The sequence below is a fragment of the Drosophila grimshawi genome, unplaced genomic scaffold (genome assembly GCF_018153295.1).
Source record: "Drosophila grimshawi isolate 15287-2541.00 unplaced genomic scaffold, ASM1815329v1 contig_1377, whole genome shotgun sequence".
NCBI classification, from domain to species: Eukaryota; Metazoa; Arthropoda; class Insecta; order Diptera; family Drosophilidae; genus Drosophila; species Drosophila grimshawi.
In genome coordinates, this window is record NW_025062900.1 from 1293605 (window position 1) to 1318977 (window position 25373).

Below are 25373 nucleotides of genomic sequence, written 5' to 3' on the forward strand. Positions count from 1 at the left end.
AGATAATGTTGCATCAAATGTTTTTCTCTCCCGCCCTCTCTTCCTCCTTCTCTCACTCTCTCTCTCTCTCTCTCTCTCGCTGTCTCTCTTTGTCTTACTTTCCTATCTCTTACACTCGTGCAACTTATTTTACTGTCAGCACACCTGCCGTTGCTCCGATTCCTCGCTTCTTTATTTTGCGCAATCGGCAGTGAAATGCGCGCCCCATTTCCCTCTCTCTCTCTCTCTCTCTTTCTCTCTCTCTCTCTCTCTCTCTCTCTGTATGTGTGTGTGTTCCCTCTGAAAAGTTTTCCGGCTCAACTTAGCATTAAACCAGTTAGCTGGCCGCATTTGTTGTTTTTGCTACATTTGGTTTTTGGCTTTCGTGTTTGGTTTTTGGTTTGTGCCTTTCGGTTTTTGGTAGCAGCATTGCCCAACTAAAAGTATGCTTTGGTCTGCCTCTGCAGTGGATTTAATTTCGAATAATGCGCTGTGCTTTGCCACTCGCATTATTTTGCTGGCTACTTGCCTGTCAAAGTGCGTGAATTCCAAGTATTTGCAATTAATTGGCTTGAGGGTGAGTGCAAAAATACGAAGTTGTCAGAGTTGACTTCAAAAGACGTCAAATTTGGATCACAAGGTCTTGTTTACCATAAGTAGATAGATAGTAGATATAAATCGGTTTTTGATAACAATAATATTATTGTTATCATTATTATTAAATAATATATAATAAATAAAATGCACAAAATAAATTAAATTAAAAAACAACAATAAATTAAATTAAATACTCTTCTTCAAATAGTAGGTTAGATGGGGCTTGATTCGATATTTTAAAATAGATTGTCACTAATCTCCATAGGAAATTGTAAGTCTTGCATTTTTAAGAAGACGATCTAATAGCACAAGCATTTCTGATTTAGCCAATTTATTGCCTCATGTCTTCTTTTGTGACATATGTAATTGATTTCTCAGCTCATTTTGAAGCCAACAATGCCCTGTTCATTATATTGTGGCGAGTCTATCAATTATAAACCGCAATTCAAGTCCCTTGTCGATGATTGGTGTCGACATCAGCTTATGCACGTGTCGAGACATTTGTTCTTATGGTTGTTGTTGTTGTTGTGGCAAGTGATTGACAGCAATGGCTCAAGTGTTGATGCCTCAAGTGAGGCAGCGTGAAGAAGCATGAAAGGAAACAATGATGGAACAACTACGACCACAATGCCAACACTAACAAACAACCAACAACCAACAGCAACCACAACAACAATGACAGTGCTGGCAGCAGTAATAACAACACCAACAATGGCCAAGAACAACATCCAAAAAAATGAAGAGCACGTAAAATGGCGCCGGATGTTGATTGACTTTTGTTGAACATTTTTTTTTTCATTTTTTTTTTTGTCATACGGAAGTTTGATAAACAGAAAATGGCAATGTTTCGCTCCCTGCTGTTGTTGTTGTGTTTGTCTGTGTCCCCCTTGGCAGCACATAAACACACACACACACGCGCGAAATTTGCATGAACATTGCGTATACGCAATGTTAACCAGCAAAGACTTTGTCAAAGACATCAACCTCAGCCGCAGAGCGTTTTTTTGTTGTTGCCCACTACTGATTAGGGTTGAAAGTCAACCAACTAGCCTTAGCTTTCCTCACCTTCTCTCCCTCTCCCGCCTGATGTGCCAAACAGCAATAATTACACATAATAAGCCGTAGATTAATACAATTTGATATTGTATCTTTTTCTGTGTAAATTGGTCGACATTAAATAAATAATAATAAATAAGAAAGTGGGAAGAAGTAGCGGGTGAGTCTAGGGGGAACAATTAATTGTAATCGAAGTCTTATTTACACAAAGTAAGGAATTTATTTTTTTATTATTGTTGTGACATTACAATTTATTTTATTATTATTATATTTTCTAGGCACGTTTCCGACATCGTCTGCCAAACAGTTCCCAGCCCCACCAGCAGCGCTGCTGTGAGTCCATCAACAGCTCACCGGTCATCGGACGCTCATCAGCGAGGAGTTGGAGGCAGCTGATCGGGTCATACTGCTGCAGACGCTGCAGTGAACGGCAATAGGCCAACCTGTCCGGCTGATTCTCCAGCTCTAACTTCTTTGCACTGGACTCCGCCCAAATGCCAATGGGCAAAATAATGAGCAGCAGACAGTGTGCCTTTGTGCTCCGCATGACGCAACTGTGCGGCAACAACTGAACTATGGCAACACGCATTGCAAGTGCAACTGCAACTGAACAGGCACAGCTGTGTTCTATAGGTTGTGATTTAGTTCCATTTCATTGCAATCGGACTCAAATGGCAGCCAACGGTGGCTCAGGCCAAAAATTCTGGCCATACATTTCGATTAAATTTCTTGAGCAATCGAAACACAACTGCAAAGCAAAGCAGAAATGAATACTATTAATATCAAGCTAAAAATTGAACAAAGTGTAATATAGATACACTCAGAAAAATAATTGACCTGGAGTTTAGATTTAGAGTTTAAATATAAGAAAACATTTTGCTTAAAATTATGTAAATATTACAAAAATGTTTATATATGTGAAATTTTACATACAAATATTTGCTAATAATATTATAAATAATCGAAAAGCTAATATAATAGTTATATTATGTACACACAAAGAAAAGACAACGACCTGAAATATTTACTTTTTTTTTTAATTTTCAATAAAATACCCTGTAATTGAGAAATTCAAACAGTGGTTTTTAAAAAGCTGCAATTGTCAGTTTTAGAATTTTACATGCTGAAAAATAAAGCGAGAAAAACCCAATTTAGGTACATATTTGCACAAATTCATTTGTCAAAAATTTGGACATATCTCAGATTGTTATGATACAAATATGTTTAAGCAAATAATGTTTAAAAATACTTTCGTTCAATCAAACGCGAATGAAGAATTGTTAGTTTTCTTATCAGTTGAAAGCACAGCGGCGAAGATATTTTGATTTGTTGATTGCCACACTCTTGTTGATAATATTTGGGGCTTGTCGAATGTTAGATAAGCTTAATTGAAATTGGATAGAAGCAGCAGGCAACAATATAATGAAAACTCGGTTTCTTTCGGACTATAAAAGACAGCGCTGACCACAATGTATCATTCAGTGTTTACTTAACCATTCTCAACTGAACCCGCATCGGAATGGCAAACAATATGTCAGGTAAGTGGAAGAGGACGAGGAGGACAATGAGGACGATGGCAAGAATCTGATAGTTGTCCTTGCAGGTATCTACCTCTTGGCGAGTATTCTGTGCCTGGCCATTGGTGGATCTGTGGGCCAAATTATCGAAGGCAATTTTAATGTGACCGCCGCATGTACAACAGTGAAAACTGGCACCACAATTGGCAGCATTCTATCCTGTGACTATTACTACGTTTGCACCCAAAATGGACCGGTTCAAACCAATTGCCCGACCGGTTACTCGTACGATTATAAGGCAGCATCGTGCAGTCCGTCGTCCAGTGTCAGTTGCTATTATGGTATGGCCAATCCTTGCCAGGGCAAAGTTGGCGACAATTGGGTACCAGTTATTGGTACTTGTAGACAGTGGGTCTACTGCAAGAATGATGTAGCCAGCGGCAGCGGTACCTGTGTCAACTCAATCTTCAACCCAGACACTGAAAGCTGCGTTTACGGCACCTGTACTGAGAGTCTCACCTCAGGTCCCAATATAGAAAACCTTTGCCAAGTGCTCAAACCAACAAGTTACTTCGGATCCACGAGTAACTGTGCGATATATTACTATTGCTATCCAGACGGCTCAATGGGACAAGGTGTCTGTCCTAATGGTGTAAGTTGTTTCTATTTTTGTTTTTGTATTAAATAATTATGCTCTCTACTAATCATAATATTATCAATTGGCTACTTTTAGGCATTTGTTGTACAACAAGGTGCTTGTGGCTATGATACAAATGGCAATTGTGACCGAATCACCGATAGTCCAGTGCCAAACACGTGCGATAGCTCAGGTGAAACAACTGGCAATAATGTAACGTGTGGCGACTATTATTACTGCGACGGCAGCCAATATGTGTCCAAGAGCTGTTCCATTGGTCAATACTATGATACATTAACTAGTCAATGTACATCACGCCAGTCAGCAACGCCAGCTGAAGGCTGCAATCGTTGCCAGTATGCAAATGCTCCATTTGTGAATGCTGTTGATACGGAATACTGTAACGAATACTATTATTGTAATAATGGTGTTCAAGGCACTGTAAACACGTGCCCCACTGGCTACTTTTTCAACGAAGCCAGCCAGGGATGTTTCCCTTATGTTGGTCTTAGCATATATAGGGCAAACAATGGAGCCTGCTCCGGAGCTGTCGCACCAACAACAACACCATCACCATCAACTACGGAAGGTTCAAAAACAACAACACCAGCACCAAAATCAACACTAGCACCAACTTCAACAGTAGCACCAACAACAACACTAAAACCAGCATGATCCCGATGAACACCATCACCAGTTGGTGAAAATAAAAACCTTATATGGGAAAAAAAAAACAATAAATTCACAAGTTATACATTAATAAAGCAAGCATTTAAAAAAAACAATGCAAGCCTTTTCCATATCGCATGTAAGCCAAAGGTACGCAGAATAGCGCTTGATCGTCGTCTAATTGATCGATTAATCAACCCTCCACACTTCCATATATCACAATTATATTTAAGTTTAAATTTAAGCTTGGCTGCCATAGCATGATTTAAGCCATTGACGTAGTCCTGGACGGGGTGGAAAGGAGGCTTTATCATGTTGAACAACCGAGCTGTGATAAATGTAGAAACTAATTCATTTCAAGCCGTTTGCGTTTGCGGAGTTTCGAGGAACAAAAGAGGAGCAGGAAACAAGCCCAGTTATTAGTTTTGACTTTGACTGGTGCTCTGGAGATCCTTGAGGGCACCTCCAGATTCGTGGGAAATATATGGAAAACTGAACAGAACCTCAAGTTGACTTTTAGACAGCAATCTTCTGTTCTCATGTCTTTCGGTCAGGTTCTTGCCACACAGACTGAAAGCCATCATTTGTTAAAGGAGACTTGGCCACTATATATTTTGCTTCGCGACTAGTTATGGCATTAAGTTCGAAATGTGTTTAAACTGAGACAGGAGTTGTTGATGACATACTGATCATAGCCTCTTTTTGGCTAGTCTGTCTGAAATAGCAACAATATCATTGAAAATTAACTAATGCTTGTCTTATCGTATTTCTTACGGATTACATGCTATGTTCGTTTCGGATGCAAAATATGCCAGATATATATGTACGAGTATATGCCAATTTTGTTAATTATTATTTGGCTGAGTGCTTAATTAATTTCTGACGAACCCTAGGCAACAACGACGAGCAAAAAAGTAACGACGAGCAAAGAAACAACGGCGAGAGCGAATTCGCAATCCGGCGAATATGCTTAAAGAACGATCGGCGAAGAGTGAGAGAAATATGCGATGAGGCTGCGCAACAATGACTTTGTATCGATTTGCTTAACACTGGACATCAGTCAGAAGGCTGCAACACAGCGACGAAGAAGAGAATGGTGACGAAGAAGTAGTCAGCGTTGATGAAGCAGGCAGAGACGAAACCAAAGGCAACGACGAAAAAGAAGGCAGCAGTGAAGAGAACGAAGAACGCGCGCATAGAGCATTGAAGATAAACAACAGGGATGATAAGAAAACACAGCACGTCCAGTAACGAACGGAGAGCATAGCGACGATAAAACATTTGCGAACAAGTTGCAGGCACCGCGCTTTGCTATGAGTTTCCGTGACGTAGAAGAATGTCTCACAGGTTTCAATGGTCGTGACGAAATTGCTGTAGCCGTGTGGATAGCAGAATTCGAAGAACAAGAAGAACGTGGCTGTGTTGGAATGATATAAAACAAGCTCATATTTGCTAAGCTATTTGTGTTGAGTGAAAAACATGTGGATTCGTGGCAAGCATTGAAGTATTCTCAATCATGACTGTGTCAAGCAATTAAATACACACGCAATTGAGTGAGAGTAAACGACATTGCAATGAAACTGTTTGTGAGTTTGTGACTATCGAATGAAAGATTTTGCATCTCGTGGAAGAGCTGAAGACGACCCATTTATGCAATTCGTAGTGGGGCAGCCGTCTTTGCTCAGATGGTGTATTTCTCAGGACGTGTTGCGTTGCATAGCGATTTTCACGAACAGAAAAGTAAAACACTTGTTTTCGCTTTCGACTTTTAATTTCAAGCTGATAGCTAGATAAACCTTACCAAAACCTGTACAAATACAAAACAAATATCCCTTATGTTGCTAGAGGGTGGTGGATATCGCCAACAGAGTTGCGGAAGGTAAGATCACTGTTCATGGCCTACTTTCAGGCATCAACAGTTTGCGTTGTTGGCTAGCCGCATTCTCGTTGATAATGTTTGGGGCTTGTCGAATGTTAGATAAGCTTAATTGAAAATGGTTAGCAGCAGCAGAAAGAACATAATCGAATTAGATATAATTAAAAAATGGTTTCCGCTGGTAGTCTTTAATATATATATTTTGTGTTTTTTCGAGGAAATCGCTGACACAGATCCGTGCGTCATGGCGATATTATCGAATATCTTTCGAACTATAAAAGACAGCGCTGGCATTGTGGAATCATTCAGTGTTTACTTAACCATTCTCAACTGAACCCGCATCGGAATGGCAAACAATATGTCAGGTAAGTGGAAGAGGACAATGAGGACGATGGCAAGAATCTGATAGTTGTCCTTGCAGGTATCTACCTCTTGGCGAGTATTCTGTGCCTGGCCATTGGCGGATCTGTGGCCCAATTTATCGAAGGCAATTATAACGTTACCGCCGCATGTACAACAGTGCCACCTGGCACTCAACTTGGCAGCATTGTGTCCTGTGACTATTACTACGTTTGCACCAAAAATGGACCGGTTCAAACCAATTGCCCGACCGGTTACTCGTACGATTATAAGGCAGCATCGTGCAGTCCGTCGTCCAGTGTCAGTTGCTATTATGGTATGGACAATCCTTGCGAGGGCAAAGTTGGCGACAATTGGGTACCAGTTATTGGTACTTGCAGCGAATGGGTCTACTGCAAGAATGATGTAGCCAGCGGCAGTGGTACCTGTGTCAACTCAATCTTCAACCCAGACACTCAAAGCTGCGCTTACGGCACCTGTACTGAGAATCCCACCACAGGTCCCAATCTAGAAAACCTTTGCAAAGTGATCAAACCATCAAGTTACTTCGGATCCACGAGTGACTGTGCGATATATTACTATTGCTATCCAGACGGCTCAATGGGAGATGGTGTCTGTCCTAATGGTGTAAGTTGTTTCTATTTTTGTTTTTGTATTAAATAATTATGCTCTCTACTAATCATAATATTATCAATTGGCTACTTTTAGGCATTTGTTGCACAATACGGTGCTTGTGGCTATGATACAAATGGCAATTGTGACCGAATCACCGATAGTCCAGTGCCAAACACGTGCACTAACTCAGGTGATACAACTGGCAATGATGTAACGTGTGGCGACTATTATTACTGCGACGGCAGCAAATATGTGCCCAAGAGTTGTTCCAGTGGTCAATACTATGATACATTAACTGAAGGTTGTACATCACGCCAGTCAGCAACGCCAACTGATGGCTGCAATCGTTGCCAGTATGCAAATGTTCAATTTGTGAATGCTGTTGATACGGCAAGCTGTAACGAATACTATTATTGTAATAATGGTGTTCAAGGCACTGTATCCGAGTGCCCCATTGGCTACTTTTTCAACGAAGCCAGCCAGGGCTGTTTCCCTAATTCTGGTCTTAACATATATCAGGCAAACAATGGAGCCTGCCATGGAGCTATCCCAGCAACAGAAGCACCAACGTCATCAACAACATCAACAACAACTTCAACAACATCAACAACAACACCTTCATCAACAGCAGGAGAATAATGAAGGTTTATCTGATGAAGGTACTGCAGATGAGTCTAAAGGATGATCAACAACGATTCATTTACAAAACCCTAAACTTTAAGTGAAGAACATTCCAAAAATCCAAAAAAAAAAAAAACTTTCACAGCTTATTAATTAATAAAGCAAGTAATTAAAAACAATCCATGCAAGACTTTTTGATATCGCAGGTAAGCCAAAGGTAAGCAGAATAGCGCTTGATCGTCTTCTAATTGATCGATTAATCAGCCCTCCACACACACACGCACACATGCATATATCACAATTATATTTAAGTTTATTAACTAAAGTGATAAGCCTGAGTCAGTGAAAACTATATTCGATATGCCAAAAATGTATAGCTCTTTCCTCCTGATATATATCTATAGCACTGTCCGATCAATATTCGCAACGAATTCTTATCAATCATAAATTGATTAATTGATAAATTAACCAAGTTATATAATTCGTTTGCAGTGGGCATTTTGATTTGCTTTTCAAAATTGCATTGAAGGAGCCGTCTCACATCAAATATGTGTATTCTCGAGCCGGATTGAACTATTCTATATATATAGCCGGCTGTCATAAAACATACACAAACAAATGTGAAATATGCAGTTAATAGCCAGATCTAAAACTGTTATAATAAGAAAATCATTTATGTTAAAAAAAAAATTGCTTAATGAAACAAAAATGTATATCTTTTTATATCGATCAATTGACTCCGCCCTAAATTGGTATCTAAATTCATAAAAAAAAACATTGGTGCAAAGTGTATGTATAATTTATTGATCAGGATCAACGGAGTAGTTGATATGTCCGTTTGTCCAACTTTGTGAAAACGCGGATCCCAAAGAGACTTCAAATTTGAAATAAAAGTTCACTAATACATCGGGCAGATCAAGTTTATTTTATTTTATTGATAACTTTCTCCGTTGCGCGAATATAGACAGCTCCACAAAAGACACAATTTGAAGGGCAGACCCTTTGAATTCATATGAAATATAAATTGAACCATTGTTAAAACTACAATGTATTCGATAAATAATGACATTGTATATATTAGTTCAGTTCATTCAACTACAGCAGTCTTACTTGTTGTGTACAATACTGCTGACTTTGCCATTATTCATGGTTGTTATTTAAACACACAATTTTCCAATTCTATATATTATATACATAAATGTTGTATGACTAAGAAATTATTATTTGCGTCTTGCTTTCAAAATATATTTTGAATAATTGGCGAAATCAAATGAAAAGCAAACGCTTATAGATGCTATATATACCAGATCTACGATATGCATTTTCTGCTCCCACTTGGTGCACATTTTTTATTAGTATTATAATTTTCTTTTTCGGCGATGTTTCACACAAAATTAATTTAGCTTTTTTCGCAACTTTCAATCAGATTGCTTGATAGCTATTTTTTCTTGGTTTGACATTTTCATTATCGGCCCATTTTATATGCGGTAGTATGTGTGTGTGCAACTGCAAATTGCACTTGCAGCCAGCCTCGAAATTGCACTGCTGATGTACCCAATCGAGCGTAAATTGCCCCGTGATATTATTTAATATCGCACCGAGCATTCGACCTATCGTTTTTTGCTGGATTTTTTTGTCTATATGTATACAGATGTAAGGGAAATTGAGTGAAATGCCATTGAAAATTGTCAAACGATGCTTTTGCAATTCTCGCACAACGAACAAAAAAAAAAATAAATACATATAGCATTCGTGCATCTCTCAATATAGTAATATTAGTTTAAGTCAACAAAATGATGATTAACCATTAATCATCACTATGGTGTGGTTTTAGGTATTTAATAAAGAAATGTTGTAACATTTAAACAGTCAAACATAATCTGATCTTTTTGTCTCAATGATTGGTTTTTCTTTTGATTTTCATTAAGTTTTCTCGCACCCTATCTCTCTCTCTCTCTCAATCTGTCTGTCTTTATTTGCTTACACCTTTGCTAAGAGTGCTTACAGCACAATTCCATTATATGCTTTGTGTTGAACGAAATCCCCAAATGTTAATTCAGTTAAAAACTGCCAACGCTGGGCATCCTTCTGTGCAGCAGCTTATGCAGCCTGCGGACCGCTTTGCTAGCCAGTTGCCAGTCAAATCTCAGCATGAAATTCATTTCGGATTAAATTAAGGATTAAGGTAACTTTTCAAAGGCAGCACTCGACCATTTCGACCGAGCAGCAATGGCTTCGAGTTCATCAGAATCGCGGTAAACCTTTTTTTTTGCTTGTTGATACCCTGTAACCATTATAATTTAAACAAGTTTTTTGCTGGCTCCAGCTCTAGCTTGGACATCTAAAGACTTCGAAATTGACAAATAAAAGTTTATTTCATTTAGATTTTTAATATTTATTTGCCAGCCGTTTGAATATGAGGGTATTTTTTAGTCGAGCCTTTTCGACTTATTTTTCAGTCTAAGTTGTTTTTCATTTTTGTAGTATTCTGTTTCAGGCGGTGTGCGCCAAAGCGTTCTTAAGTATTTAAGCAAATTTAAAAAGTTGTTAAGCTCCATAATGAAGCAATTTCGAGAGCATTTCACCGAGCAGTGCTTGGGCATAAAAATTGCTCGACTTTTATTGGCTTTCGTTGAGCGCAACTCATTTGATTTTCGGCACTTGCTTGGCGTTTTTATTAATTAGCTGAACTGAGCAGAGACATGCAGCACATAGATGGATGGCCATTAAATGTCTGCCTCAATTTCAGTTGAGCTGAGCAGATGAGCAGATGAGCAGCGCCCTCTTCTAACCTAGTTCCTAATGATGCCACAAGGATTGGATCAGAGAATGGCCCCCAGCTGCCGCCCCAATGATAATGAGGCAAGGCAGCAACCATGTGCAGATGGCTCGTTATGTCAACTCCCTCTCTCTCTCTCTCTCTCTCTCTCTCTCCCCCTCTCTCTCTCTCACTCTCTGTCTATCTGTCTCTCTAAATGCCCCTCATTTCATTTATTTCATTTCAACAACTCCATTAAAGCAATGACAAAGGCCACACAAAGGGATATGCCCACCTGGCCAACTGTGGCAGCTCCCCTTCCGCTCACCCCTTTTACAGTTTAAGCCATCTCTCAGCAGGTCATCAGCTGGTGCGGTTTTTTTTTTCGTTCGCATAGAAATTAAAAAGCCTCAACAGAAGAATTCAATTACATAATTTTGACCTTTTCCTTTTGTTCGTGTTGCTTTTTTTGTGTGCTTTGTCTGTGTTTGATTTAAATGTTTTCCCTTTATTTGTTTTTTTTTATAGCAGACAAATGTTTTTGGCTCTTTAAATTCCCAAAGCCCTATTCGCAGTTCCTGGAATTAAGACAATGGAAGAGTGCAGAAAACGCGAGCATCCGCTTTTTATACACTGATACGGCAAATGGAAGAGTATATTGGTCAGGTTGTATGGAACTCAAATTCAGTTCTTGTCACTCTTAGGGAGAATATGAAAATTAAAAAGTATGTTTACCACATATTTTTAACTGGTATTCAGAGGATTTTTTGAAATTCATCAGGGTAACTCAAATTATTATTTAGACAATATATTTCTAAAAAACAAACACTCTTTTTTACGATTTTACAAAATATGTCTACTTTTCAGGATATTTATTAATTCTAAACAGAAAACAAAAAATATACCATAATATAGGGCAAGCCTCTCTTATTTTAAGAAAAATGCTTTCTAATACTTATAAATCATTTCTGAAAACTGGAAAAACAAACTAATTTTCAGGGCAACTTGCGAAATTGCTGAACCAATTTTTGTTGCTAGGTGTAGGCAGTCGTCTATGGCCTGCAATGTCTGGTGTGCAATGCTGCTCACATGTATTTTATTCATAGTAGGCTAAAGTTTCGCGCTCAACATGGCGTATGAGTAATGCCATTTGCGAGTTGAAGCTGAAGAGTTGCAGTTGCATTCCCGACTAACTACAGCAATTATGTGCTGGCAATTCACGCCTTCGCTTCATGCCCGGATTACCGGCTAAATGAACTGACTTCTAATGAGTTGTAAACTATCTAAAGACACATACAGGTTTATATAAATATATATATATATATGTATATGTGTGTGTGTGTATTTGAATGCTCATAAATCTTCATTCGCGACTACGTGCGTCATCGTCATCATCATGTTGTTTGGATCTTGGTGTTCATCTTGATACTTTTGGCTTTTGGGGTTTTGTGTCTTTCATCTTTGGCTGGCTGCTTGGCTGGTTGGCAGTGGCATACATTTGTTTCTGCTGCGTCGCTTTTGTTGTCGGCTTTGTGTCGCCTCATGAGTCATTTATCATGCGAGCATCTCTTTAGTTGTCATATTTCCCTGCTGCACCCTGCATGATTTTTCACTTCACTTTTCAATGCGAGCAACGTGACAAACTGACTGGCACCAAATGCATCAATGCCTGACGAGTTGACAAAGCCAGTCAGACTAAAGCCAAAGTTAGTCAGATAGTGCGACCGCATCACTCACACTAAAGCCGGATTCAGTTTTCCCATTCTTTCTCTCTCTCTTTCTCTATCTCTCTCTGATACGCTGTCTCCCTGTCTAGCGTATAAATAGGTGCTATAAATTGCAGCTGCTATAATCACAATCGTTCATTATGGCCAACAATCTGCAAGCTGACAAGTGCGAAAGCTTTCAATTTCCGCCGGAAATGTTGCACGCTTAAAAATTCAATTTCACGTTGCTTTAAATTTGTTTAAATCAAATAAAAAACACAATTAATTGAGGCACACCGAAGCGTATATACTCTAATTTGCACAACTTTAAATCGTCAACTAATTAAACTTGTTTTAAATATGAAAGACTAGACTGACGGACTCGTTGTTTTGTTACTTTTGATATTATTATAATATATTATGGATTATTATATAACCGAAAATATAAAGGGAAAAAAAAATGCATAACTAAATTTTCGTTAATTTAATAATGAGCCGCAATTACATGCATATTTCATATAATTGGGGCAGTCTCTCTTTCTATCTCTCTCTCTCTCTCTCTTTCTCTCTCTCTCTCTCTCTCTTTCTCCATCTCTCTGCAAATCAAATTGTGGGCATTATTTTTTGGCGTTTTTCAAGCAACTTTTCAAGACCGCCTCCGCCACATTCCCAGCATCGTTTTGATTGAATATAATGAAACGTGCAACTTTTACAATGCGCATTTAATGACTTTTGTTTTGATGACATAGCTGCTGAGAGCGCATTACGCAAAAGTTGCACTTCAACAACAGTGAGCGTAATTAGGCAGCAATCAGCTGGGAAAACTATAAACTCACCAGCTACAAAATGCCATTTGCCATTTGTCATAAAGCGGAAAAGGAACACTAAATAAACGCAAAAAAAAATTATATAAATATATATATAAAGTAAATTGAATATATTTGAGAACTAATTAAACACAATTCAAGTGCAATAAGCGGATTTAAAAACTGTCATAGAAAATGTAATTTAAAAAACTTCAACTAGCGAAAACTACTCAAATGTAATTGTGTGTAAATATTATGTCGAATGACTCTCATTTTAAACGAATGTTGAATGTTGAATGCTAAATGTTGACTATTTCGAGTGTGTCGAGTGTTTTAATCTGTTTGGTATTTGCTGATTGTTGTTGGCCATCATTTGATTACAGCAAATTAATCAAACGCACTTTTAATTTAAATGCCAGCGATTTTAATGAGCTGCAGCAGCATTTTTCACTCCCCGAACCATCCTATCTGGTCAACGCACTCTGAATTGTTGCTGACGCGGGCAAAATATAAAGAGTTGATCGACTAAATGATTATGGGGCAAGGCACATGTCAAATGTTTTATTTAAATGAATATTAAATGCCAGCAAACTGCTCTTCACTTCTTTTTTGGGGGGGTATTTTGCATAAACATATTTCATTTTGGGCTTTAACAAATTTATTTACCAACGTGCGTCCAAATGGGTCTGGTTCTTGACCACGCCCCCACCTACGACTACGCCCACTAAAGTGCAAATATACCCATAGCTTTATTTATGCATGCCAGCCAAGCAGGCAAACAAACAGTGCACATCAAACGTGCCCGGGTCCTCTAACGACACCTCAAACCCAGGCCCGAATCCCGAATACTCCACACAATATTACCAAAAAAAAAAAATTAAATGAAAAGGAAAACTATCAAGGCTTCTCTGGCATGGAGTGCTTGATTGGCAAATACCCTGTCCTACAAAACTCGCGAAAAGTGCAAAGCTTGCCAAGAGGAAATCTCAAAGAGAAATAAGTATTATTATCTTATCTTTTTTGTTTCATATCTTATAACCCTTCAGGAAATAGCTTAACATTTTTATTTAAATGTCATATTAGCTTAGCTAACTCTGTTGGTAAAATTCGGCTAATTTATTTGTATTTCTCCATCGAATTAATATTTTATAGCGTTCCAGTATTTTGATCAGTATTTCTAATAACACATACTAATAGATTTTGTGTGTTTGTAGTAATATATAAAAATTACAAATATATAATTATAATTATCTTAGACTTACAACACTTCTCTGTAATACTTTGCCATAGATATTAGCTAGTTAGATTTATCTATCTCTGTGGAACTCATATATTTTATATTTTCAGTTGGTTGGTTAATATTTATATTAAGTTATATAACACCATAAGCGAGCTTCATATCTTCTTATTCTATCATTTTATTTTTATTTTGAATAACACTTATTTGAATTCAAATTGCAGATGAGTTGTAAATTCAACATTTAATAATAATTTATTTATGTTTATCTTTAAGTTGATAAACTTTTATTATTATTATTTATGATAATTATAAGTAAATTCACTTTATGCCTGCTCTTTTAGTATCTTGCAGCACAGTTTAATGATATACCCCTTAGCTAAAACAATTTTGGTTGCTGGGTGTAAGAGTTTGAGCAAATGTGTATACTTAAATGTAGTTGATGTGTGTGTGCCTAGTGTGTGTGTGTGTGTGTGTGTGTGTGTGTGTGTGTGCATGTGTGTAGTGTGTGCGCCAGAGTGTTTGCTGCTGACGTGTCTATCCCTTTTAGCAAACTTGCTCTTTTGCTGATCAAACGTGTAAATGTATAATTAAATGCCAACACTTTTTTCAATGCTTCCTGCCGGACACACACTCGAACACACACATAGCTTAGGCTCCTTCTCTCGTTGAACAGTTCAAGTTACGAGTTCGTACCGTTTTTGGCCATTTATGCGAAAATCTTCGTGTAAGCACTTAATTAGTGGTAAAAGTTAAACAGTCCCCTCAACAAAAAAGGCTCAAAAATAGATAGAGGGAGAGAGAGCCACAAACAGAGAACCACTCGAAAAGAACAACAAGAGAAACAGTTTTTGGTATACATATAAATTTCCAGTTGCGAAAAATTAATATAAATGTTGTTTTTTGAAATTTGTTTAGGGAACCCATGAAAACACTTTCAGGAGAGTCTCAAAAGGAAAAAGGTGCTAACAAAAACATAATTCTATTAAGCGTTTTCAACTTATTTAAGTTTAATTAAAATTAAATAGTACAATTTTATGAGAATGGAAGAAAATAAATAAAACAACAATTTAAAAAAATGTTATAGTGGTGTTATAATTTTTTTCGCAGCTGTATATATTTAAATGTCTGGCAACGAATGAGTCGGACATTAATTTATTTCATTTGACGCAGATTAGATTAAATGGCATAAGGTTCTTTCTATCTCTCGCTCTATCTCACTCACTCCGTCTCTCTCACTCCTGGCTCATTGTGCAATGCCCAGAAAAGTTTTTATTGCCAGAGTCAAAACATTTTCAAGTTGTCTAGTTTTCGGCCATGTTGTGGTTTTCTGAATTACGACACTCGACTCCTGTGCGTTTGTGTGTGTGTGTGTGTGTGACATTATAGTGTCCATACACTTGATGACTGATGAGGCCAACATCACATGTGGCTTATGGGGGCCAGCAGCAATTTGCATTGGTAATTTGCCTGGCTATCATATTAATAAGTTTAAATCTAAATGCCACATGATATGCAAATTTGCATAGCACACTTTCTGGCTAATGGCTCGTTATGGCAGCAAAGCAAAGACACACACACACACACACACACACATACACACACACTCACGCACACACAGACACACACACACCCAAAGCAGCTGTTGTTAACTTAATACTGAAAGCTAAACAATACATGATTTGTATCTGCGCCATTTGCACGCATGCAACAACAATAGCAACAAAAGCTCTGATTAACAACACGCTTCGCTGAGCGCTAAAGAAAAACGCGAACAACAACAACAACTTAAGCAACAACAACAACTTGAACAACAACTGCACTGAATGCGAACAAAAGCAGCAGCCACAGTGCCGGTAAAAACATTTCAAGATTTATTTATAAAAGTGACTCAGGCAGCACCAACTTACTTACCACGCCCACCCCCACCGCCCCCTTCTGACCCACCGCACCCACTATTTTATGGACGACCCGCTTGCGGCGTTTAATTAACTTTTGCACAAAATTGCGCACAACTTTAAAACGATAAAACAAACAAAAAAAAAAACTTTTTATGAGAGCCGCCTTTTTTTTACTTTGCATTGCATTTTTTTTTTTTTGTGTGGCCAAATTAAAATATGAAATTTAATTGGGGAAAAAAGCATATAAATAAATATACATATCTATATATTATATATCTTACATATAAAAGATCCTTTAGACAACAGCTTGAAGCGATGTGTTCAACTATCAAATATCCCCTGGTAGTTGAAAATAAAAGCTAATATTGCTTCCTGTATGCTGTTTAAGAGCAATTGAAATAGACAGAATTGCATTCAAAAGTATTTAATTACTAATGATAACAAGAAATTATTAATTACTCAAAGTAGTCATTATTTTGAATTGCCTTGCTCCATGTTGACTAAGCGCACTAAAGATAAACAACATTTAATTGAATTATTTACATACCTAGAATATTAATTATAATATGTAACCATTAATCCAGGGCTTCATTATTTTGCATTAGCCCATTGATGTCATTGGTGAGAGAAACCCTTGGCCGCAAAAGTATAGCAAATTTTAAAAATGTAATCTTTAATTACTATGATGAAAATAATCTTAAGCAATCGTTTAAAACGCGGCGCAGAGTTTTTGAGTTGTTGGTTGCCGCATTATTGTTGATAATGTTTAGGGCTTGTCGAGTGTAGATAAGTTTAATTGAAATTGGATAGAAGCAGCAGGCAAGAACATAATTGAATTAGATATAATTAAAAAAAACGTTGTTTTCTCATATTATCGATATTATCGAATCTTCCAAACTATAAAAGACAGCGTTGGCGTTGTGAAACCATTCAATATGTCAGTTACGTGTAGCAGAACGAGGAGGACGATGGCAAGAATCTGATGGTTGCCCTTACAGGTATCTATCTCTTGGCAAGTATTCTGTGCCTGGCCATTGGCGAATCTGTGGCACAATTTATCAATTTATTATAATGTGTGCGCCGTATGTCAATTTATTATAATGTGTGCGCCGTATGTACAACAGTGAAAACTGGCACTCAACTTGGCAGCATTGTGTCCTTTGACTATTACTATGTTTGCACACAAAATGGACAGTTAAAAATATATAATATAATCTAAAAAATTATAGAATGAAGTATAATGAATGAAGAAACTCTAGAGTTATTTCAAGCAAATGGTACTAAAGCCAATTGCGAGCTATTCAAAATGTTTGACGTTTCTGCAGGGTATAACAATTAAAGTTGTGATGCTTTCACCCGCGTAGTGGGTCATAAAAGTATGCTGGCACGCCCATTAAGCGAACAGTTTACAGTTATTTATATTTTTTATTTAAATTGCATAGCAGTTTGGCTTAGCTAGTGTCAACTATGACAACGAGAATGACGACGACGTCTCGAAACTTAACCAGGTGCCATGGAAACGACTCCAGTTGTCTCCAGTTGGCTGTCCGTCAACTAGACAGTTAGCTGTACCCTCTCTCTCATTCACTCCCACTATCTCCATCTCTCTGTACTTGTCTGTGTATTTTGTAGACTGTTGTTGGCCCGCGGAGATTTTTCAATGGCTGCGTCAAGTTGACGGCATAAATAAACAAGAGCAATGAAAGCAGGAAAAGCTGCAACAAACAACAATCGCAACAGCAACAGTAATAATAACAACAACTTTAGTTAAAAGCATCATAAAAATAATAATAATAATAATAGTAGCTGGGAGCAGCGGATCAGACAACGTTGACAAGAAAATGGCTGCCATTTTGCGTTTGGCAAATGGAAATAAACTGCGGAAAAACTGGCCAACTTTTGCCTTGCCTCGCCGTGTTAATGGGTCAATTTATATGGCGAGCTCTAGCTTGACAGTTCACAAAATATGACAGCAACGAAAGTAACAAAAGCAACTACAACAAAAACAATTGTCCCACTAGTCGTATACAAAATTGAGCGGGAATTGAAGCGCTCGACATGCGCTTCAAAAATGCGAAAACTTCTCGAGCACGAAACTATTTTCCAATTTTAATTGCTGCCTCTCACGGCATGTGACCTGCCTGATAATCTGGTCACACTGGCAACGACCAACAACAACTACAAAAACTCTAATTAACTCTCAACCTTATTTGGCTGTCCCTTTTTTGGAATCTTTTAAATAGTTTTCTCACTCTTCTTCTGCTGTTCTCTTTATATGCGGTAGAAAAAATATCACCATTATAAACAGCTCTCTCGGATAGAGGTTTCCATGATTTCTTGAAACAAATTTAATTCACTAGAGAAACTAGGCGGATTTAGAAAATATAATAATATAGAATATATATAATTTAATCTAGGAAATAATAGAATAAAAAGCAAATGGAATTAAACCCAACGTTGAGCTCTTTCGCTACTTCTTTTGGTTTATCTATTAATAATGGTGATATTTGTATTGCCGACACTGTATGTGCTTAGATAATCGCGAGTTCGCAGTATTCATTTCTTTGCATACTTTTCAGCGCTTCCAGCTACTAAATACCCATACTTATAAATAAATTAAGAACTTTTAGTTCACAGCAAATACAACAACCACAATAACGTCTTGTGGCCTTGCTTAGACGATATTACAGGAATTTTAAATGGGCATTTTGTTTGCTAAGTTTGACTTTGATGGAGCTCGCTTAAAAACAAATTTATTTAAAGGCTGAATAGTAATTTAACTTCTTAGGAAGTCAGTTCAACTTTCAACTTGTTAAATATAATTGTAATTATATGTTTGTTAATGATAGTTTGTTCCATATAAGAAATCATTTTGCATAACAAAATCTGAGTTTAATGTTGTGTCTTTTATTCAATTTCATCGATCAAGCCTAAGGTAGATAATTATTTACACCCCAAATTATAGTTTCTGAGATTCATTTATTTATACTCATGATGCTGATCAGGAATATATCTGCTATATATTTTAACAATTTTAATTTAATTTTAGTTTTATAAATAGTTCGATTTTCATGTGCACGCAGCGCAAAGATAAAAAGAAAGCCCAATTATATTCAATTTAATTATTGCCAAAAAAGTGCAGCAGCTAACAAAAAGGCAAACAACAAAAAAAAAGCTGGGAACATTTATAAATCGGTTAAATTGCTCGCGTATAAAATAATTTTGGCCACAATTAAGTGAAACAGTGACGCGTGTGCATAATAATTTATGATTTCATTTAAACAACTCAGCTGCGAGTAATTATGTGACCGCACACGAGAACTTACACACAAAGAAGCACACACACTCTCACACCCAGACACACACACACAGAATACACACATCACTCATACGAGCCGTAAGCCCAGACCAAAGCCAGAAATTAGACAGAGTTGCGCTTTGTTGCCCACTAACGTCCAGAATGGCAGGGTTGAAACGAGGGGATTGGGATGGGGTAGCAAATGGTGGGTTTGGGGAGGGGTGGAGGTGGAATGGGTGTAAGGTCGCCATCAACAGTCCGTATAAGTTGACCGCACAGCTGCGAGTTGGGTCTCCGGTCGAGCGCGAACTTTGCGCCTTGCGACCCCTCAGGGCCAAACAATTCGCAAGCACACACACACTTACACACTTACACACACACACATTCGCACACACATACACTCTGTGCTTATGCGAATTAATGACTGGTCGTTGGCTTTACCTGAAGCGCTTAATTTGAAACGATTTCGCTTACGGCTTTAATTCAGCTGCTTCTCAATATGCAATGGACGAAGTGCCTGGTCAATAACAGTACATTAACAATTTATTGATTTAATGCTTAAGCAACAAACAGATAAACAAAACAAACAAAACATTCTTAGTTCAAGCCGTGTTACGTAAAACAGTTCAAATTACAGCGCTTTTAATAATCAACACAAACAGCAAAATTTAATTAAAATAGCGGACGCATAATTATATTCTAAAAACTATTTGTGTAATAATATTCAATTAGTCAGCCGAAGTGCTTTGCTTTCATTTATAGAGTGCCTACAATAGAACCGTCTAAGGCAATCTTATTTTCAGTTAGTCTTTCGCAAAGCTCAGCTAAATGGCATCAATAGCGGAGCTCTGAAATGAAATGCTTTCAATTCAACACAATAGAAACTGGCAGCAGTTAAGCACACACTGTTATCCAACAGTTCGGGATCGATTCTGAGAAGGGAAAGATGTCCTAAGATTAACCACAGTCGATAAATATAGACATTACCTTAAACATCAGAAAAATTCTCGAAAATAAACCATAACAAAAAAATTCAACTCCCTCCTTCCATATTTTCAACATGTTTCTTTCGAGAATCTCAAGAGCCAACTCTGACGAAGTGCAATTCATGATTTTGGGCTTATCTAAGAATCCAAGAATTTAAAGCACGTCACTTAAGGATATCACAAAATCCTTGTTTTCTACAAAAATAAACACATGTTTAGCATCTTCCTCGAAATGGCCATTTTACGGCCGATTATTAAATTTCTCACTTTTTATATGATTCTTGTTTTTTGTAGATTCTTAAAAATCCATGCGAATCGATGGTGCTCAGAAAAAATGTGTCCTTTTGAGTTACTTAAGAATATGGCTAACATATGCCTGAATAGGAAATAATCTATTAAAATACCTTTTTAATAGGGGTCAGATATAACCCATATTTCCATTGAGTAAACGCGGCGCTTACAGATTTCATATTTACGATAACAGTTAACAGTTTAAGTCTATCATAACTATCAACTAAACATTTGCATTCTGTTTTGCCAGGCCATCACGGGATGTTGCTTCGAGCCGTTGCCAATTCCCCAGGAAACAACAACTGTCAGAGACACCCCGGCGGAAGCTGACCTTTCCACTGGAATGTCCCGCCCAGACCTTGGCCAAGTGGCCAGACGTGTTCCGGAAACTGTAGAAGACGTGACTTCATAGCTGCAGCTTGACGAAATTTAAGAAATGTGGCAGGAAGATAGGTTGGGAGGGGCAAGGGTAAGCAAGGTGGTTACACACACTCATCCATTCGTATACAAATACCTTACCTCCCTTACGATCTAATAATACCACCCATATACAATATATTATTATTAAATATTATTTATAGGAATTTGTACTGGATACGAACACCTCGCACCACGATCTTCACGCTTCCTAGAACATCAGCCATTCTTAAGCACAAACTTAAACATGACAGCCAATATATATTAATTAAATACAATTTAATTTATGTCTTTTGATGCCGACGAGAACCCCGCACCTCGCATGAACCTTTGAACCTTTGAACCAGGAAATGTGCTGCTTCTTAGAATCATTAGCCACCTCAGGCACAACTTGAGCACGACAATCATTATATATTAATTAAATAAAATGTAATGTGTTTGTTCGCACCTCGGACCCACAACAAAAGCTCTCAACAAAAGCCTTCGCGGAAGTGACTCAAGGCTTTTGCCTCGCTAAATGAAATAGTGAGATAATACATTTTCCCGAGAAAATTAAATTTTATTCGAATAAAATGAAGTAAAGATTTGTATATTTAAATTTGTTTAATCAAATGAATTTTATTTGTATTCACTTTGCCATTGAGAACGGTTTGTTGCTTAATGTTATCTACATGACATTTAGTTACATATTGTTCCAATTTTTCATTTGAAAACCGAAAAAACTATCAAAAGTTTTCATGAGAGTGCAGTTTCATTTCTTCTTGTTGTTCTTGTTGTTGTTATTTATTTTTGTTTTTGTTTAAAATATTTACTTTAGCTTAAATAACAATTATATAGTTTTGCTTTTATTGATAGTTTTGCTGACATTTACGAGAGACTTTATTTGAATGAGTTTCAATTGAGTTTTACTTTTTAGTTCATGTTTTAGTTTGAGCCCTGTGCAAATGAAAACTGTCACTTTTGCTATTACTGTTAATGTTACTTAACTATTTAATTGATTTAACCAAAATTGTGTGTGTTTGCATTAAAATATATGTACACGTTAGTAGCTGTTTGTTATACGCAAATTGCTGCTCAAATTAACAATGCAATTAGTTGATTTATTTTCATTATGGTTATTTATTAATTATAGTTTTGTTGGTTTTTTTGCGTTAGTGTATTATTAATATTTTTTTTTTTCTTCTTAGTATTTTATTATGGAAGCGTGGTGCAGGGGAAAGTGTTAAATGAAATTGAATACATTAATCAATGCGAGCCAGTAATTGTACACATTTTGATAATTACATTTTAGCAGCGATTGTTTATGTATTTGTTATTTGTTTTTTGTTTTTGTTTTCATTTATTGTTATTCATTATTATTTTATATTTACGCTATGCATAAAATTAAACCTAATTTTTTCATATCATTATCATGAATATTTGACAATTTTGTTTGCAACCGAAATTATCGTTTAACTATCAATATATAACTATATAATTATTTACAAGGATTGTTTGTGACTGTGTGTTCAGTTTGAGTTTCAGTTAATTATCATGATGCCAACGATTGTTGTTGCTGCTGGTGAAGCTGCTGTCGCTGGAGCCTGGAGCTGTTTGTCGACTGCGACTGGCTGAAATCATAATTGATATGCACTAAGGATAAGCTGGCGGAGCCAAGAAGCCAGCGCAACCACCGCACCACAGCACTGGCGACCAGGGCTAGGACGAGGTTAAAGTTGAGGCTTGTCCTCAGGCAGCTGCCGTTGGCACCGCTCTTCTGCATGGCCGCAGGACTCTCGTCTGCAATCGAAGGATATGCGATTTATCAGCGAGTTGAGTGACGCATGAAAGAGATGAAAAGAAAAGTAAAGCTGTTGCTGGCACTTCTGCTGCTGTTGCCGCTGGTGCTGCCACTTACCGTTAATGACATTGACCACAACGCTGGCAGCCTCGGCTGTCGTCGGCATGCACGTATAGTTGCCGGTATCCAGCAGCTGTGCATTCGCAATCCGCAATCTGCAACATGGATTAAAGCAAAGGCAGAAGCTTAAAGCATGTATTGTGTGGAGGGGCAGTTGCAACTACACCCATTGGGCCAATCATTTGCCAGATGTATTCAACTCCATTGATCAAAGTTCAAAATGCCACAGAGCTAGCAATTGAGCTGGAAACTAACAAGCACCCCAAAGCACCAATACCCAACACAAAACAACACACAGCTTGTTAGTGGCCCTCAGCTTATTCCAGCGTGCGAATTCCTTTAGTTTGATTCTTCATGATTATGATGAACACACATTCCTTCCCATTCGGCATGCCATTGAGGATTGCGGATGATGATGATGATGATGCACTCAGAAAAAAGGTCGCACTGAATTGTATGCGCCTAGTGTAATTCATCCTATTATTCAGAGAGTATATTTCTAAGAATCTGGGCTTGCATTTTAAACTTTAGATATCGATTTCTGAATAATAGAAAACATTTCTAAAAAGTGGAATGAAAACCATATTTATAATTGTCAATTTAGGTCAAGCCTTTCTAATTTTAAGAAAATATTTTCTTATATTTAGAAATAATTTCTAAAAACAAAAAAAGTATATAGTTTTCAGGGTTATTTTTATTTTGGGGAGACTTTTACTTCAATGCAAATTTCTAAGTTTCAGGGCGATTGTTTGACTGAGTGTTGGGACGCTCAACTTAATCCTGGGTGCGAATCGCTTTAGTTTGATACTTCATGATTATGATGGAAACACATTCATTCCTGATGATGATGATGCTTACCTGCTTTGCAATTTCTCGGCCAGTGTTGATTCCATTGAGATGCGTTGCAAGTCGATGGCTGCATCATTCGGATGCGCCACAAAGGGCGTCAGTATGTAGGGGCCACGGTACCAGTAAATTGGTCCAATATCCTGAGCCGCTGTTGCCGGTTGCTTCACGTGGCATGTGAGCGTTATGACGCTGCCCACTTTGACATACAAATCCGTTGGACCGGCTATAATCGCTTTGGCATCTGGTGGCGTTACTGCAATCGCAAAATAGTGTACGAAATTGATTAATAGCACTTCTAGGCGCTCCCTTTCACACACACATACCCACACACACACACACCCCAAGTGAACACTTGCCCCCAAATGTTGCCACCGCGTGTTCAGCATGCGACTAACCACACACAACACACATTTCAGGCTGGGCATGGCAACAATTTAGCAGATCATCCACAATTAGATTCGATGAATCAGAGATGCACCTGCATGCCACACACACACACACATATATATATATATATATATAAGCGAATAAGCAGCACAGTTAATAAGCAGCTTGTTGCAGGTTTACGTGACACCATTTGAGATGTGTCGACCTGTGAAATTTCCTCGAATATTAAACAGATTTCGAGTGGATTTCGATGACAATGTCCGCTTGGGATTTCAACCCAACTGTAAAGCTTTTGGCAAAATTTGAAAAGTGGAACTGGTAGCTAGGAATGATACCCAATTCAATGTTCAACCCTTCCCAACTATAAGCCTTTGCTTCCTTCCAGACTCTACCAGCCACAAGCTTAACCTTATTTCTGATTTCTTAAGCAGAGAAAACTAACGTTAAAGTCAACTTTTAAATTAAGACCTTAGCTGATATTGCTCTTTAATCTAATATTAATTTCCATTCTAGAGTTCATTCTGGATTGAAGTAGATATGTAGAAAACCAAGCATTACGCATCTAAGAACTAAAAATTACGATTTTTTGAGCCTACTTAATAAAATATGTATTCAATTTCCAAATCAATATTTCTTGCGTCAACATAAATCTTATCCAGGAGTAATTTGCTATAATTTACCATTACTCAAATTAAATTCTGACTCCAGTGAGCTTGATTCGGTTTGTTGAGGCTTGTTAGATGACAAATGGCTTATTCTGGTTATTTGATTAAATTATCATAATTAAATTAAGTGAGATTATCTATAAAGTAGCCGCAACATTAATGTGAATTACATAAAATATTTATAGCACTTTTGTCCTATTCAGTCAAGTGAAGCGGAACTCAAATATATACTATCAGATATGTGC

General features: G+C 37.4%; 4 protein-coding genes across 4 annotated transcripts in view; 2 read left to right on the top strand and 2 right to left on the bottom strand.

Annotated features, from left to right (window-relative positions):
• Window positions 1–1876: 1876 nt before the first annotated feature.
• On the bottom strand, window positions 1877–2193 carry LOC6561882. The gene has a single exon (XM_001989335.2). The coding sequence runs from the start codon at window positions 2177–2179 to the stop codon at window positions 1907–1909; it is 273 nt and encodes a 90-aa protein (XP_001989371.1). The 5' UTR covers window positions 2180–2193; the 3' UTR covers window positions 1877–1906.
• A 571-nt stretch (window positions 2194–2764) lies between these two features.
• Window positions 2765–4520, top strand: LOC6561881 (peritrophin-48). The gene is made up of 3 exons (XM_032736078.1): window positions 2765–3170; window positions 3236–3801; window positions 3883–4520. Exons 1-3 carry the CDS (start codon window positions 3152–3154, stop codon window positions 4459–4461), a joined length of 1164 nt encoding a protein of 387 aa, XP_032591969.1. The 5' UTR covers window positions 2765–3151; the 3' UTR covers window positions 4462–4520.
• Window positions 4521–6639: 2119 nt separating this feature from the next.
• On the top strand, window positions 6640–8031 carry LOC6561880 (peritrophin-48). The gene is made up of 4 exons (XM_032735887.1): window positions 6640–6696; window positions 6753–7318; window positions 7400–7875; window positions 7938–8031. The coding sequence occupies exons 1-4, from the start codon at window positions 6678–6680 to the stop codon at window positions 8029–8031; spliced, it is 1155 nt and encodes a 384-aa protein (XP_032591778.1). The 5' UTR covers window positions 6640–6677.
• A 14674-nt stretch (window positions 8032–22705) lies between these two features.
• LOC6562482 overlaps window positions 22706–25373 on the bottom strand; it is an 81082-nt gene continuing 78414 nt past the window's right edge. Inside the window, exons 6-8 of the mRNA XM_043214512.1 lie at window positions 24086–24329; window positions 23225–23322; window positions 22706–23106 (exon numbers count right to left, since the gene is read on the bottom strand). Coding sequence (XP_043070447.1) covers window positions 22859–23106; window positions 23225–23322; window positions 24086–24329 — 590 coding nt within the window. The 3' untranslated portion in view covers window positions 22706–22858. The remainder of the gene's footprint in view (window positions 23107–23224; window positions 23323–24085; window positions 24330–25373) is intronic.